A 14,595-nucleotide genomic window follows, 5' to 3' on the forward strand; every position below is an offset into this window, starting at 1 on the left:
ATATTACCTGATACTGCCTGGACAACAATTGGACTCTGTTTACTTATCGCTTCTGAGTCCAGAATTAAAAATTCTCAACAGTGCCAAACCAGATGGCCAGCAGGTATTTTGGGCTGGTAAATGAGGCTGTGGGCATATTATTGAAGACAGACTGGCCATACTGCCAGTCGAGAATGGCTATGATGAACTTCAAAGTGACAAATGAGTCATAAGCTTCTCCAATTCAGAGCCACTTCTTCCATTTTTTCATTCACTTGTGAAACTTTGGGGTCGCTGGTTGGCCAACCTTTATTGCCTGCCCCTAAATTGCTCTTGAGTTGATGGTAGTTGCCGCCTTGAACTATTGCAGTCCATGTGCTTTGGGTTGACCTACAATTCCTTTAACAAGGGAATTCCATAATTTTGACCCAGTGACCGTGAAGCTATGGTAATATATTTCTAAGTCAGGATGGTGAGAGACTTGAAGGGGAACTTGCAGGTGGTGGTGTCCCTATGTTTCTGTTGTCCCTGTCCTTCTAGATGGATGTGGTTGTGGGTTTGGAGTGTGGATGTTTTGGTGAATGCCTGCAGTGTATATTGTAAATTGGACACTGCTGCTACTGAGTGTTGGTATGGAGGGGATGGATGTTTGTGGATGTGGATGTGCTTTGTCCTGGATGGTGTAGAGCTGCTCGAGTGTTGTAGGAGCTGCACTCTCTCAGGCAAGTGGTGAGCATTCCATCACACCCCTGACTTGTGCCTTGTAGATGATGACCAGGCTTTGAGGAGTCAGAAGGCAAGTTACTCACCATAGTATTCCTAGCCACTGACCTGCTCTTGCAGCCATCATGTTCATGTGGCAGGATCAGTTGTGTTTCTGGTCAGTGCTAGCCCCCAAGATATTGATAGTGGGGAATTCACCATTGATTATCAAGGGGTGGTGATTAAATTGTCTCTTATTGGAGATGTGCATTGTTGACACGTTGTGGCACAAATATTACATGCCACCTGTCAGCCCAAACCTGGATATTGTTCATATTTTGTTGCATTTGGACATGGACTGCTTCAGTACTCGAGGAATTGCGAATGGTGCTCAACACTGCAATCATTGGCAAACATCCCCACTTCAGCCATCATGCTGGAAGGGAAGTCATGAATGAAGCAACTGAAGATGTTTGGGCCCAGTTCATTTCCATGAGGACTGTGTGGTAGTCACACTTACCAATACTGTCACAGACAGATGCATCTGTCATTCAGGCTGCACCCCGTCATCTAAAATGATTTTATCCTGTTCAACCATTTCAACTGCCACCATCACTCTTTTTTTTTTCAATATGACATCTTGCTGTTTGTGCTTCGACCCGAGTTTGTCCTTTGCCCTTTTGTTCAGGTTCTGTTTTAAGCCAAGCTTGAAGAATAATTCTATCCTGATTTGCTCAGTTTTTATGAAGGTTTGTCCTCTTTCCCTAGGCTGGATTCATGCTGTCCTCACCTCCAAGGATTGCATGGCTTTCGGTGGAAACTTCTTGCACAACCTCAACATTGGCACACAACTCAGGTGGGTGGCTTTCCTCTATGTTCATTCTTGTGCCCTCTTACTGCATACATAGAATAGTACAGCACAGGAATGATGCCATTCAAAACTAATCCCCATCTGGCTATACATAATATCCCTCTATTCCCTGTCTGTTCATGTTTCTGTCTAAATACCTCTTAAACTCTGCTATTATATCTGCTTCTTCGACTTCCCCTGCTAGTGCATTCTAGGCACCTACCATTCTCTGGTGAAAAAAACTTTCTTCGTACATCTCCCTTAAACTTTTCCCAGTTGCTTATACTCCCTAGTGTTTGACATTTCTACCCTGGGACAAAGTCTCCAATTATATGCCTGATCCACACCCCACATAATTTTTATGTACTTCTATCAGGGCACTCCTCTGCTTCTGACCCACTCGCGAAAACAATCTAAGCCTCTTTATAGCTAACGTGCTCAATTCATGCAAAATCTTGGTAAATCCCTTTTGCACCCTCTCCAACACCTCCACATCCTTCCTATAGTGCAGCAACCAGAACTAGGCGCAGTAATCTAAATGTGGCCTGACTAGAGTCTGTAACTTGACTCGCCACCTTTTACACTCAGTACCCCTACCGATGAAAGCAAGCATGCAGTACGCCTTTTTTTTTATCAGCTTATTCGTTTGTGTTGCCACTTTTAGGGAGCTAAGATCTTGGATCCCAAGATCTCTTGTGTATCAGTGCTCCTAAGGTCATGTTATTTGTTGTATTTAGCCTTCCAAAATGCATCACATCACACCTTGTCCAGATTAAACTCCATCTGCCGTTCACTGGCCAACTTCCTCACTATTCACAACTCCACCAGTTTTCGTCTGCCAACTTAATAATCAGACCAGCTATATTTTCATTCAAATCATATATAAAGGTCTCAGCACTGATCCTTGTAGAGCCCCACTGGCCACATACCTCCAATCAGAAAATCACTCCTCCAAAACTCTATTCTGTCTCCTATGACTAAGCCAGTTTTGTATTCCAGTTGTCAATTTACAATGGATCCTGTATAATTTAGTCTTTTGAACCAGCCTACCATGAGGGACCAAGGTACAAATGCTTTAGTAAAATCCATGTAGACAATGTCCACAACCCTACCCTCATCAATCATTGTGGTCATTTTCTGAAAAAAAAACTGCTTAGTAAGTCCTGCCCCTAAGAATCCTCCCTATCACTGATTTCTTACTGTAACAGAACCTAACAGGAAGGCAGGACTGCAGCTCCACATTTGGAATGGCCTGATCCACAAATTTCTTGCTTGGGCAAAGTACAGAATACAAAAGCTGGAACTATACAAGTCACTGGTTAAGCCAAAGCTGGAATTGTATGACCAGTTCTAGTCATCACATTCGAGTAATTATTTCCTTCCTGTGATGACAGTACAAAGAAGATTTGCAACAATGTTGCCTGGGCTTGGAAATCACAGCAATGAGGACAGAATGAATAGGCCAGAGTTATTTTCCTTAGAGCAGAAGAATCTGAGGAAAAATTTAATTGAGGTATACAATATAATAAGAGGCTTGGATAGAGGCGACCCAAATCCCCTACTGGAGAAATCAATAATCAAGAGACACAGTTATAAGGTGATTGGTAAACGTAGACACAAGAGAAGGCCATTTGACCCCATCAGCCTGCTCCATCAGTCTGTATAATCATGGCTGATCATCAGCTCACTACCCAAATTCCATTTTTCCATATCCTTTTGATTCCTTTAGCCACAAGAGCGATATCTGGCTCCTCTTTTGGCAAAGATTTTGCCTCAATTGCTTTCTGTGGCAGTGAATTCCATAGGCGCATCACTCTTTGGGTGAATAAATGTCTCCTCCTCTCACTCCTCAAAGGTTTACCCCTTATTCTTAAACTATGATCCCAGGTCCTGGACTCGCCCACTATTAGGTTAGATTCAGGAAGAATGGTCCTATCTAAAGAGAAAGTGAGGACTGCTGATGCTGGAGGTCCGTGTCAAGAGTGTGGTGCTGGAAAAACACAACCGGTCAGGCAGCAAAGAAGGAGCAGGAGAATCAACGTTTTGGGCATAAGCCCATCCTGATACCTGAAAAGTCGAATTTTTTTTTTCCCCTGCTCCTCGGATGCTGCCTGACCTGCTATACCTTTCTAGCACCACACTCTCCACTCTGACCTGTCTAATCCTGCTAGAATTTTATATATTTCTATAAGATCCCACCCCATTCTTCTAAACTCCATTGAAGACAATCCTTACCAAATCTATCAGCTTTTCTTCAAAAAGAAGGGCACAATTAAGGTCCCAAAAATATTGGGAACATGAGGTCTAGTGAGAGGGAGGAACTAAAGGAAATCAGTACTAATAGGGAAATGGCATTGGAGAAACCGATAAAGGCCAATAAACCCTAGGGCCTTTATAATAAGCATCCCCAGAGAGCTAAAGAATGTGGCTTTTGAAATTGTGGATCTTCCAAGATTCTATTAATTCTGGAATCATTCCTGTGGATTGGAGCGTTGCTAATATAACGCCACTACTTCAAAAGGGAGGTAGGGATGAAAACAGGAATTACAGACCAGTTAGCATGAAGCTGATCACGGAGAAAATGCTAGAGTCTATTATCAAGAGATTTAGTAGCAAATGACTTGGAAAACCTTGATAGGGTTAGACAGAAACAGCATGGATTTGTGAAAAGGCAATTACTTGACAAATCTCCTGCAATGTTTTGAGGATGTAGCTAGTTGAATCGATAAGAGGAGCTACTAGATGTGGCTTTTTCGGACTTTCAGAAGACCTTCAATAAGATTCCACATAAGAATGTAAGGCGTGTAAAGTTAAAGCACATGGATTGGGTGTAGTGTACTGACGTGGATAGAGAACGAGTCAGGAAACAGATGGAATAAACAGGTCTTTTTCCAAGTGGCAGGTGAGTGGGGTGTTTCAGGGATCAGTGCTTGGATCCTTGTTATAGTTTAGATGAGGAAACTAGATGCTTTAAACATGATACAAAGCTGAGTGGGAGGGTGAGCTCTGAGCTGGATGCAGAGATGCTTCAGTGAGATATAGACAAGTTGAGCGAGTGGGCAGTGCATGCAGATGCAGTATAATGTGGATTATTTACTTTGCTGAAAATAGGAAAGCAGATTATTGTTTGAATGGCAATTGATTTGGAAAGTTAGTGGTGTTATGAAACCTGAGTGTCCTTGTATGCCAATTCCTGGAAATAAACATGCAGGTGCAGAACATGGTGAAGAAGGCAAATGGTGTGTTGACCTTCGCAGCAAAAGGATGCAAGTACAGGAGCAGCGAAGTCTTGCTGCAGTTTTCAGGACCTTGATGAGACCACCTTTGGAATACTGTGTACAGTTTTGGTCTCCTTGTCTGAGGAAGGATGTTCTGGCTGTGGAGTGAGAGCAATGAAGGTTTCCTGGGATGACAGGATAAATGGTGCATAGAGGCTGGATCAGTTAGGACTGTTTTCACTGGCATTCAGAAGGATAAGGTGGAGGGGTGGGGGCGGGTATCTCAGAAACCCACACAACTCTAATAAGATTAAACAGGATAAATGCAAAAAGTATGTTTCTGAATACCTCTGAGTCCAAAACCAAAGGTAACAGTCTAAGGTTACAGGGTTGACCATTTAGGACTGTGAGGGGAAATTCTTTCACTGATAGAGTGGTGAGCCTGTGGAATTCCCTGCCACAGAGTTGCTGTTGAAGCCAAACCAATGAATATTTTCATGACAGAATTAGACATGCTTGTTGGTGCTAACGGGACGGAAGAGTATGGCAGAGAAAGTAGGAACAGGGTATCGAGTTGGATGATCAGCCGTGATCATAATGAACGGTAGAGAAGACTTGCAGAGCTACTGCATCTATTTTATGTTTTTTTAAGGTTTGAGAGTAGATCTGAGGATGAGAAAGATCAGCTATGAAGATAATTTGGAACTGTTTTCCTTGGAGTAGAATATGCCATGAGAGAATTTGATTCAAGTTTTCAAAATCATGAGAAGGCTGGACATTTGGGAGAAATGTGCTCAGAAGAAGAATCACCTCAGACTTGAAACATGAACTGTTTTTCTCTCTGAACAGATGCTGCCAGACCTGATGAGTTTCTCCAACGTTTTTCTGTTCTTATTAGGGACCAACTATTGCCCCTCATAAAAGGATCAAGAATAAGCACTTTCAGGTTTAGATTGAAATTAGATGTAGATTTTTGATTGTGAAGTACAGGAGTACAGTGAAAAATGTATAACGTGATGCCATCTTAGGTATATGTACTTAGGTGCAGAATTGTAAGAACAAGATCGAAAGAGCAAAGTTAAAAGCTAAACGTTACAGTACTTCTTAGTGTTAAGTAGAAAATAAAGAAATAAAGCTAAAAGTCAAACATTACAGTCTTTCAAAAGTGCTTCGCCACATTGGGATTGCACTACCTATAGGGCTTGATTATCTCCTCTTTGCCATGCTTTCCCTGCATAGTCCATTCCAGGATTCATTGGATTTGAAGTCATTTGCTGATGAAGTAAATTTGATGTGAGAAAAATGTTTTGCATAGCGAGTGGTTCAGTTCTAGAATGCAATGGCCAAAAGTATGTTGGAGAAAAGTTCTAGTCAAGGCATTCAGGAGACCACTGGGTAATTACTTTGTTAAAAATCTTACGTGGTGTTGCAGGGAAAGGGCAGGGATGTGGCACCAAGTCATGATACTCAATGAGGGAGCCATTGCAGATATGATGGGCTGAAAACCTTCTGCACCAGAGCAATTCTGTATGGCCTTTCCTCAGAGCTGAGAATCTTGTGTTCCTTAGTAGCATAACACAAATTTTATTATTTTGTAACAGTTTCACATCATGCCCATACTCAGCTGCAGTTTCGCAAGTCATCTTATAACTTGCTGATGAACAGGATGACAGAAACTGGCAGTGAGCATTAGGAAGGCATATGATGGTCAAAAGTTTTCTGCAGGTTTGTTCTGTGTTGGTGTAATTGGATGATTAGATGGGTGGGGGTTGGAAGAGTGCTCGAGCCACATAAATTGGCCAGTGCTTGATGGGAACAGTTGAAATCTGTGGTCGTTAAACTCTTGTCTTGCTGATCATTTGGGTGAAGCAAAAGATAGTGTGAACCACATTCAATCTCCACCCCCAACCATTACCTTGTCACAGGGAGTAAACTCAGAATGATTTGGAACTTAGGGAAGCTTTTTAGATTAGATCCCCTACAGTGTGGAAACAGGCCCTTTGGCCCATCAAGTCCACAATGACCCTCCGAAGAGTAACCCACCTAGACCAATTTCCTAATGCACCTAACACTATTGTCAATTTTGCATGGCCAATTCACCTGACCTGCACATCTTTGGACTGAGAGGAAACCAGAGCACCAGGGGAAACCTACACAGACACAGGGGGAGTGTGCAAACTCCACACAGACAGTCGCCTGAGGCTGGAATCGAACCCAGGACTGTGGTGCTGTGAGGCAGCAGTGCTAATCACTGAGCCACCATGGTGCCCCAAGCTATAAATATATCTAGGTTCCCCTTAAATGCATTAATGCTATTCAGCCATAGTCTGTGGTGTTTTATCAGCTTTCTTTGCAGAAAACAGTTTGTTTGGAATTTGTCAGTAGATTTTTTTTTGGTGATTATATTTGGTTTACAGCCTCTTGTACTCTTTTACCAAGATAGAACATTCTCTTTATATTCGCTAAAATTTTTCATAATTTAAAAAAATCTGTTCTTGGACACCCCCTCAGTCTTCTATTTTCCTGAAATGTATCACAACACATTTCTGGGTCTTCCTTGTCAGTTTTCTTTGTACCCTCTCCACTACCTTTGGATCTTTTTTTCAGTCATCTGGCAAAACTACTGCCGTATTCATGAGTGGTTTGAGCAAGGTTCAATACAAAACTACTTTTTGACTTTCATTCTTTAGAAATTAAACCTGTGCATGGTTTGCCTTTCTCAATGGCCTTGCTAACGTCATTCCGTTTTTAGATTGAAGATCTTTGTACCAGGTGTTTTTTGTCATTTCATCAGAACTGCCCCTGAAACATTGATTTTGTTTCTGTCCTCAGATGCTGCCAGTTATGCTGAAAGTTTGAGCGTTTTCAGCATTTTCTTTTTCCGGTTTACAGATTTTACTTTTTGTGAATGGATCTGGAGGTCTGTTTTCTTTAAGCCCCCCCACCTCTTCCCCAAACTCCGTCAGGATCACTTCAGGTTGAAATTTATTTCTCATTGTCATTCTCACTCCCAGGGTATATGAGATGGAGAAGAGGCTAAAGACTCCGGAACTTTTCAAGTTTCCATATTTTGAGGCAATTTGTTGGTATGTGGCAAACAGTCTACGGGAAACTCTAAAAGGTATGGGATGTAAATGAGAAGGAAAATACACTACTTGATTATTTCCTGTGTTGCACCAAATGGTAGGAGGAAACTGTTCTAATTGTGAATGTGAGGAATTTTACTCTGCTACAGCTGTCTTGTAACTCCCCAAACAAATGGGGTGAATTTTGGAGAGGACTAGTTTGACAACTGCAAGATACCTCTGCTTGAAGTTGACAATGTGAACACCTTTCTTAATTTATAATGTTGATCCCTTTATTTGAAACCTTTATAGACTGCCCTGTTTTATTTGCAGGATGATGAAGATTTGTTTGCTTACTGTTAAATTTAATTGTTGGGGTTGTACAGGATCTTTAGATTCAAGCTTGAGGTAGAGAAATGTGAGGTGGTATGTTTTGCTGTGTTGAAAACGGAGATAATTACACAGCGGTGATGTATTAAAAGGAGCGGAGTGACTGAGTGGCTCAGATACAGAGGTTTTTTAAAGGTAAGGAGACGTCATGAGACCGCTCTTCATGGGATCCTATATTCAATAATTTATGACCAGACACCACAGCATGGAGGAAGTGCTAAACCCATATAAATTGAGTATTATTGGAAAATACATCTTGTTGAAGCTTTTAGTCTTACACTCCAGACCACAATTGTAAAGAGGAGCAATATTTTGTAACGTGCAAGAAGATGCGCTGATTTGTTTACAAGGAGCCTTTGATTAGTTGAGATATTACATAGAGCATAGAACAGGCCCTTTGGCCCACGATGTTGTGCCGAGGTTTAATCCTAATGTAAAACATAGTAAGTTAACCTACGCACCCTCAACTCACTGCTATCCATGTGCATGTCTAGCAGTCACTTAAATGTCCCCAATGACTCTGCTTCCACCACCACAGCTGGCAATGCATTTCATGCATTCACTACTCTCTGCTTAAAGAACCTTCCTTTGACTTCCCTTCGATACCATTCTCCTAATATCTTCAAACTATGACTCCTCGTACTAGTTAATCCTGCCCTGGGGAAAAGTCTCTGGTTATTGACTCTACCTATTCCACTCATTATCTTGTATACCTCGATCAGGTCTCCTCTCTTCTTCCTTCTCTCCAGAGAGAAAAGTCTGAGCTTATTCAACCTTTTTTCATAAGGCAAGCCTTCCAGTCCATGCCGCATCCTGGTAAACCTTCTTTGCATCTCTCCAAAGCCTCTATCTTTCCTATTGTAGGCGACCAGAACTGGACACAATTAGATTACTTACATTATGGAAACAGGCCCTTCGGCCCAACAAGTCCACACCGACCCGCCAAAGCGCAACCCACCCAGACCTATTCCCCTACATTTACCCCTTCACCTAATACTATGGACAATTTAACATGGCCAATTCATCTAACCTGCACAATTTTGGACTGTGGGAGGAAACTAGAACACCCGAAGGAAACCCACACAGACACTGGGAGTGTGCGAACTCCACACAGTCAGTCGCCTGAGGCGGGAATTGAACCGGGTCTCTGGCGCTGTGAGGCAGCAGTGCTAACCACTGTGCCACCGTGCTGCCCACAATATTCCAAGTGTGGTCTCACCAGGGACTTGTAGAGCTGTAGCAAAACCTCGCGGCTCTCAAACTCGATCCCCCTGTTAATGAAAGCCAAAACACCATATGCTTTCTTAATAACCCTATCCACTTGGGTGGCAACTTTGAAGGATCTATGTACTTGCAACCCAGATTCCTCTGTCCCTCCGCACTGCCAAGAATCCTGTCTTTCATCCTATATTCAGCATTAGAGTTTGACCTTTCAAAATGCATCACTTCGCATCTATCCAGGTTGCGAAGTGATGCATTACCATGGAAAATACACTACTTGGCAGTTAATTGCTAGTTAGCTTCTAAGCTCTGTTTATATTTAAACATGGACTGACTCCTTCAGGCTGATTGACTGATGAACCAAAAATGATCATTGTGGTGGTTTCAACTATAAAAACAATGTGCATTCTCTGCAAAGAACAAGACCCAGTGTTTTAATACCTGTAGCTTCCAGTACGAGCCAGACTGGTGGTCTTAAATTGGTTCTCAGCATAGTGCCTGGCACACTTTGTTTTATTTAACAAATATTGTTGAATCATGAAATCAGAACTGGTGATGGTCACTGGTTTTATTTGTTAAAACATGGGCTGGTTGTATGCAAACAGCAGAAGATATGAAGTTTTTGATGTGATGTATAGTCTTTGAAATGTGCAGCCTAAATATCTAGCATCACATCAGCACTGAACTTTATATATCTCATTACTAATTTGTGATCGACAGAACGTCATCTTGGTTTGTTATCACTTGTCAGCATTTTTCCTAATTCAATATGAAATGTTGATTCTCTTGACTTTGGTCTTGTGAATGTCCTGGTGAGTGCAAAATAAAAAGCTTGATACAATATCTGTTTTTCCAGTTTTATTCACGTTCTGTACTATCAAATGACTGTATCTGTATGAAACATTGGTTAGGTCACAGTTTTGGGCATGTTGGCTTTGTAAGGATGTCAGTGCCATGGAGGGGCTTTTGCAGAGATAATACTGGGTGGATATGCTTTAATCTTGACAATTATTAAAATAATCTTTCTAATGGAATGAAGGAGGTTGAATAAGAACCTGATCAAATGGAAAGGGATTATATATGGATTAATGAAGGAATGTGTTATGGAGTGGTTGGTTAGTTGGCTATTGTGTGGGTATACCAACTTTCTTTTTACATTGATTACTTTTGTTTCTCAAATGATGTAATAGCAATAAATTAAATAGCATTCTTGATTTATGGCTAAGAAAGTAAATTTCACTTCTTTGGTTCTGTGTTCAGAAATGCGAGAGGACAGTTGCCAACCACAGGAATACCTAATAGAAGGAGTCAAGGCACTAATCCCCACACTTAAATGCTGGATTCAGAAAGAGGTACAGTTTTGATAAAAATATCAACTAACTAGACAAATAGGGCAAAATAATGCAGATGTTGGATTTCCAGAAATAAAAACAACAGCTGGGAATACTCAGCAGGTCGAATAGCATCTGCAGACCGAGAAATTGAATGAATGATGAACATATAGAATAGGACTGCAGAACTGGTGGTAAGTTGGTAATCGTTAAGATCTACGAGAGGTACCAAAGAACTGGAAAGTGAATAAAATACTCTTTTTGGTCAAGCAAGGATTCGGGGGAATGCTGAACCACAGGATGTCAGTTTTACATCTTTGGTGGGTAAGGCTTGAAAGACTCCCAAGTAGGGTCAAAAGAAAATTTGAACAATTGAGGATAGAAAACAGCAAGTCAGGTTGGATGCTTTTTCTGACTGGAAGCTGGAAGGCAGTGGTGTTTCCCAGCTCAGATCCAACACTTCCTTGGGTACATATTACTCTTCAAACGTGGAGTAAAATTTCAAAATTTGCCTATGGTACAAAATTTGGAAGTGAGGCTGATGCCCACTGACTCCAACTCAAGGATAAAATAGTAAAATGTACGAGCATGTTGAATTTAACAAAGAAAGTGTAAAGTAATTCACTTCAGAAGGGTTTGGGAGAACCAAAAACATTTAGTTTCATGGTTCTAAAGTATGCAGGGACAACGGGTCACGTTGACTAATAACTCTGTCTGTCCTAGCTCCCTTTTAAAGCTATATGAGCCACTGTTTAAACTGACACCAATATTTATAGTCTGAGAGTTTGGGAAATTATTAGCAGGACTTCTGTAATTTATTCTCTTGCTTCCCTTAATAGCCTTGGATGTGTTTCATCTGGGGGTGGCTCTAATCAACATACTCTCGATTATTCCTGTAAGGGTGGCGCATTCGTTTAAGAACACTTTTAAAATCATCTTTTTGTATATGTTTTGACTATAGGGCTTGATTGACCGCCCATATGAAATCCCAGATCATATCAGACCAGGGCAGCTGATCAAAGAACTCGGCAAGGAAATTCGCTTTGTGGAGGTAAAAGCAGCAACAACTTAAGTTGATCTGTTGGTGCACTAATTGTGATGGTGTGAGTTTTGTTTGTATGACTAGGCAGGAAGGTTCTCTGCAAAGTCTCTTTTTTTGTACACTGATGTAACTTGCCCCTCGAAGCTTCAGGTAACATTGCAATTGAATTATAAGGTCAACCTTGTAAATCATTTCAAATAGTCCCTGATTGTCCTATTTTTGTAGAAGCATCGCTATAGATGAGATTCAAGTTTTGAATTCATAACCAAGTTCACTGAACTTGACTGTAAGAATCATAAGAACAGGCCACTCAACCTGTTGTTCTGCACTGCCATTTAACATGGTCATGACTGATAGACCATTTCATGGTCTTTTACCCATATCCCCCTAATAACCCATTACACCATTGATAATCAAACATTCATCAATTTTGACTTTAAATAAACTCCAAGACTGAGCATTTTTAAAGGTCACCATGTTCATAATAAAGTAAGTCTCTTCATCTTGATCTTAAATGCCATCCCCCTTATTTTTAAATTTATGTCCCCTTGTTCTAAACTCCCCAGTGTGGGGAAACCTCTATCCTGCCTAATTAAGTTTCAATGAGGTACAGCTCCTTTCTTGTACCTTTTTATCTGTCACCTTATTGAATGCCTTCTTGAAATCTAAATACACCACATCTGCAAATTTCCCTTAATCAACTCTGCTTGTTGTATCTTCAAAGAACTGCAGCAAATTTGGCAAACATTAAGCCCCATTTTTAAAAAGCACGTTGACTGTTTGGTTGCTTTAGGCTTTTTAAAATATTATGCCATTTCTTCTTTAATAATGGACTGTAACATTTTCCAGTCAGCAGATGTTGGACTACCTAGTTTTATGCTTTATGTCTTCCTCCATCTTAAATAGAAGTATCATATTAGCAGTTTTCCAATCCATTGGAATTCTTCCAGAATAAGATCATAAGACATACGAGCAAAAGAAAGCCGTTCAATGTTATCATATCTGATCTGATAACTGTCTCTCTACTTTCCTGCCTTTTCCCCGTAACGCTCTATTCCTTGACTGATTAAAACTCTGCCTGTCTCAGTCTTGAATGTACTTAATGACCCAGCCTCAACAGTCCTCTGCGGTAACGAATTCCACGGATTCACTATCCTCTGAGAGAAGAAATTCCTGCTCATTTCTGTTTTACGTGTACGACTACTTAATTAGAAATAATGCCCTCTGGCTCAAGACTTTTCCATAAGGGGAAACATTCTTTCTTCTTCTAGCCTGTCATGTCCCATAAGAATCTCCTATGTTTCAATAATGTCATGTTTCATTTTTCTAAACTCCAATGAGGTGCAGGTCACATCTAATCAGCCTCTCGTCACAAAATAATCCTTTCATAGCTGTTATCAGCCTAGTGAACCTTCTCTCCAGCGCCAGAATATCTTTCCTTAGGTCGGAGTCCAAAGCAGTTCACAGTAGCCTGACTCATGCCTTGTATAATTTTAGTAAAATCAGCGTACTTTTATTCTCCATTCCCTTTGAAATAAAGGCTAACATTCTGTTTGCCTTCCCCACTACCTGCTAAACTTGGATACTAATTTTTTGTGACTCAAGGACACTCGCATCTCATTGATCTTTAGTTTTCTGCAATCTTTCTGCATTTAAGTAAAATTCTACTCCTCTATTCCTCCTGCCAAAGTGAAAACTCTCCCATTCCTCTTTTTATGTTCTATCTGCCAAATGTTTGCCTATTTGCTTAACCTGTCTGTATCTCTCTGCAGACCCTTGTGACATCCTGGTCACATCCTTCCAACGTATTTTTGTGTTGCCAGTTATGGAACATTTTGTCCTAACAATTCCACTATCTCTGTAAAAATGTCCTTTTAAAACTCTTGAATGCAGGCCATCAGGTCTTAACAACTGCTCTTCCTCCTGAACATTATGAAAGTTCTGCTTAAGTGTCTGTCACTGTGCATTCACTGACTTTCCCCTGGAATTCCTCTGGAATTTTCCAGAGTATAGATGACTACCAACTATAATCAGAGTAGAAATTTATTTGGGTGATCTTTGTGCCTTCACGTTCTCTGTATCGAGATCACTTTTGTATAAAACTTCTGCATTTGTATCTGCAGGAGATGAACACAGGAAATAAACCCATAAAGTCTCAGGGAATCACTGCCACAGTGCCAGCCACACGAGTCACTCAGGACAAAAGTTCCCCCTCCACTATAAGCCCAGGCAAGAGGAAATGTAGGAGGCTGAGAGACCCCTCAAACAGGATACACTCTGACCTGGACATTCTGGAGCTCCACACTCGAGCTGTGTTGAAGAAAATGGAGATGGCTCAGTGGGGTGAGGTGGGTGATGTACAATTCAGCACTTCATCTTTAACATAGTGTAACAAATTTCCCTACTAATGTATCTATGAATGTGTTTCATTAATAGGACAATATGTCTAGCTCCACATTGAGAGTAAAGATCAGCAAATCCTCATCACCATCTTCAGGAGCTGAGAAAGGCCCCAGTGACAATAACTTGCAATTGGTCCTTTCAAAAGGGAGGATTATTAGGTATGTGCCAAGATGTAGAATATTATAAGTATTAAAAGATCTTGCATTGAAAATAGTTCCACTCCTCCATCCATCTTCCTAGTTTGCCACTTCCTGTGGACCTCCAGAAGCATTGGAACCAAGGCACAGCACCTTGAGAGAGCTCTGTGTGTGAGAAGCACAGACGGGCAATTTGGCCTTTTGTTTTATATCTATGCCAGCTCAATTCTTGATCGCTTCACCATAAATTCACCAAC

General features: G+C 41.0%; 1 protein-coding gene across 3 annotated transcripts in view; it reads left to right on the plus strand.

Annotated features, from left to right (window-relative positions):
• Positions 1 to 14,595, plus strand: part of kdm7ab (lysine (K)-specific demethylase 7Ab) — a 104,935-nt gene that overhangs the window by 32,260 nt on the left and 58,080 nt on the right. For all 3 annotated transcript variants that reach the window (XM_087997531.1, XM_087997529.1, XM_087997530.1), the window contains exons 8-13: positions 1,450 to 1,537; positions 7,764 to 7,870; positions 10,686 to 10,777; positions 11,718 to 11,807; positions 13,922 to 14,146; positions 14,235 to 14,359. In XM_087997531.1, coding sequence (XP_087853657.1) covers positions 1,450 to 1,537; positions 7,764 to 7,870; positions 10,686 to 10,777; positions 11,718 to 11,807; positions 13,922 to 14,146; positions 14,235 to 14,359 — 727 coding nt within the window. The remainder of the gene's footprint in view (positions 1 to 1,449; positions 1,538 to 7,763; positions 7,871 to 10,685; positions 10,778 to 11,717; positions 11,808 to 13,921; positions 14,147 to 14,234; positions 14,360 to 14,595) is intronic.

The sequence above is a fragment of the Chiloscyllium plagiosum genome, unplaced genomic scaffold (genome assembly GCF_037043375.1).
Source record: "Chiloscyllium plagiosum isolate Xiang-an unplaced genomic scaffold, Cpla_swu_hap1 HiC_scaffold_19, whole genome shotgun sequence".
NCBI classification, from domain to species: Eukaryota; Metazoa; Chordata; class Chondrichthyes; order Orectolobiformes; family Hemiscylliidae; genus Chiloscyllium; species Chiloscyllium plagiosum.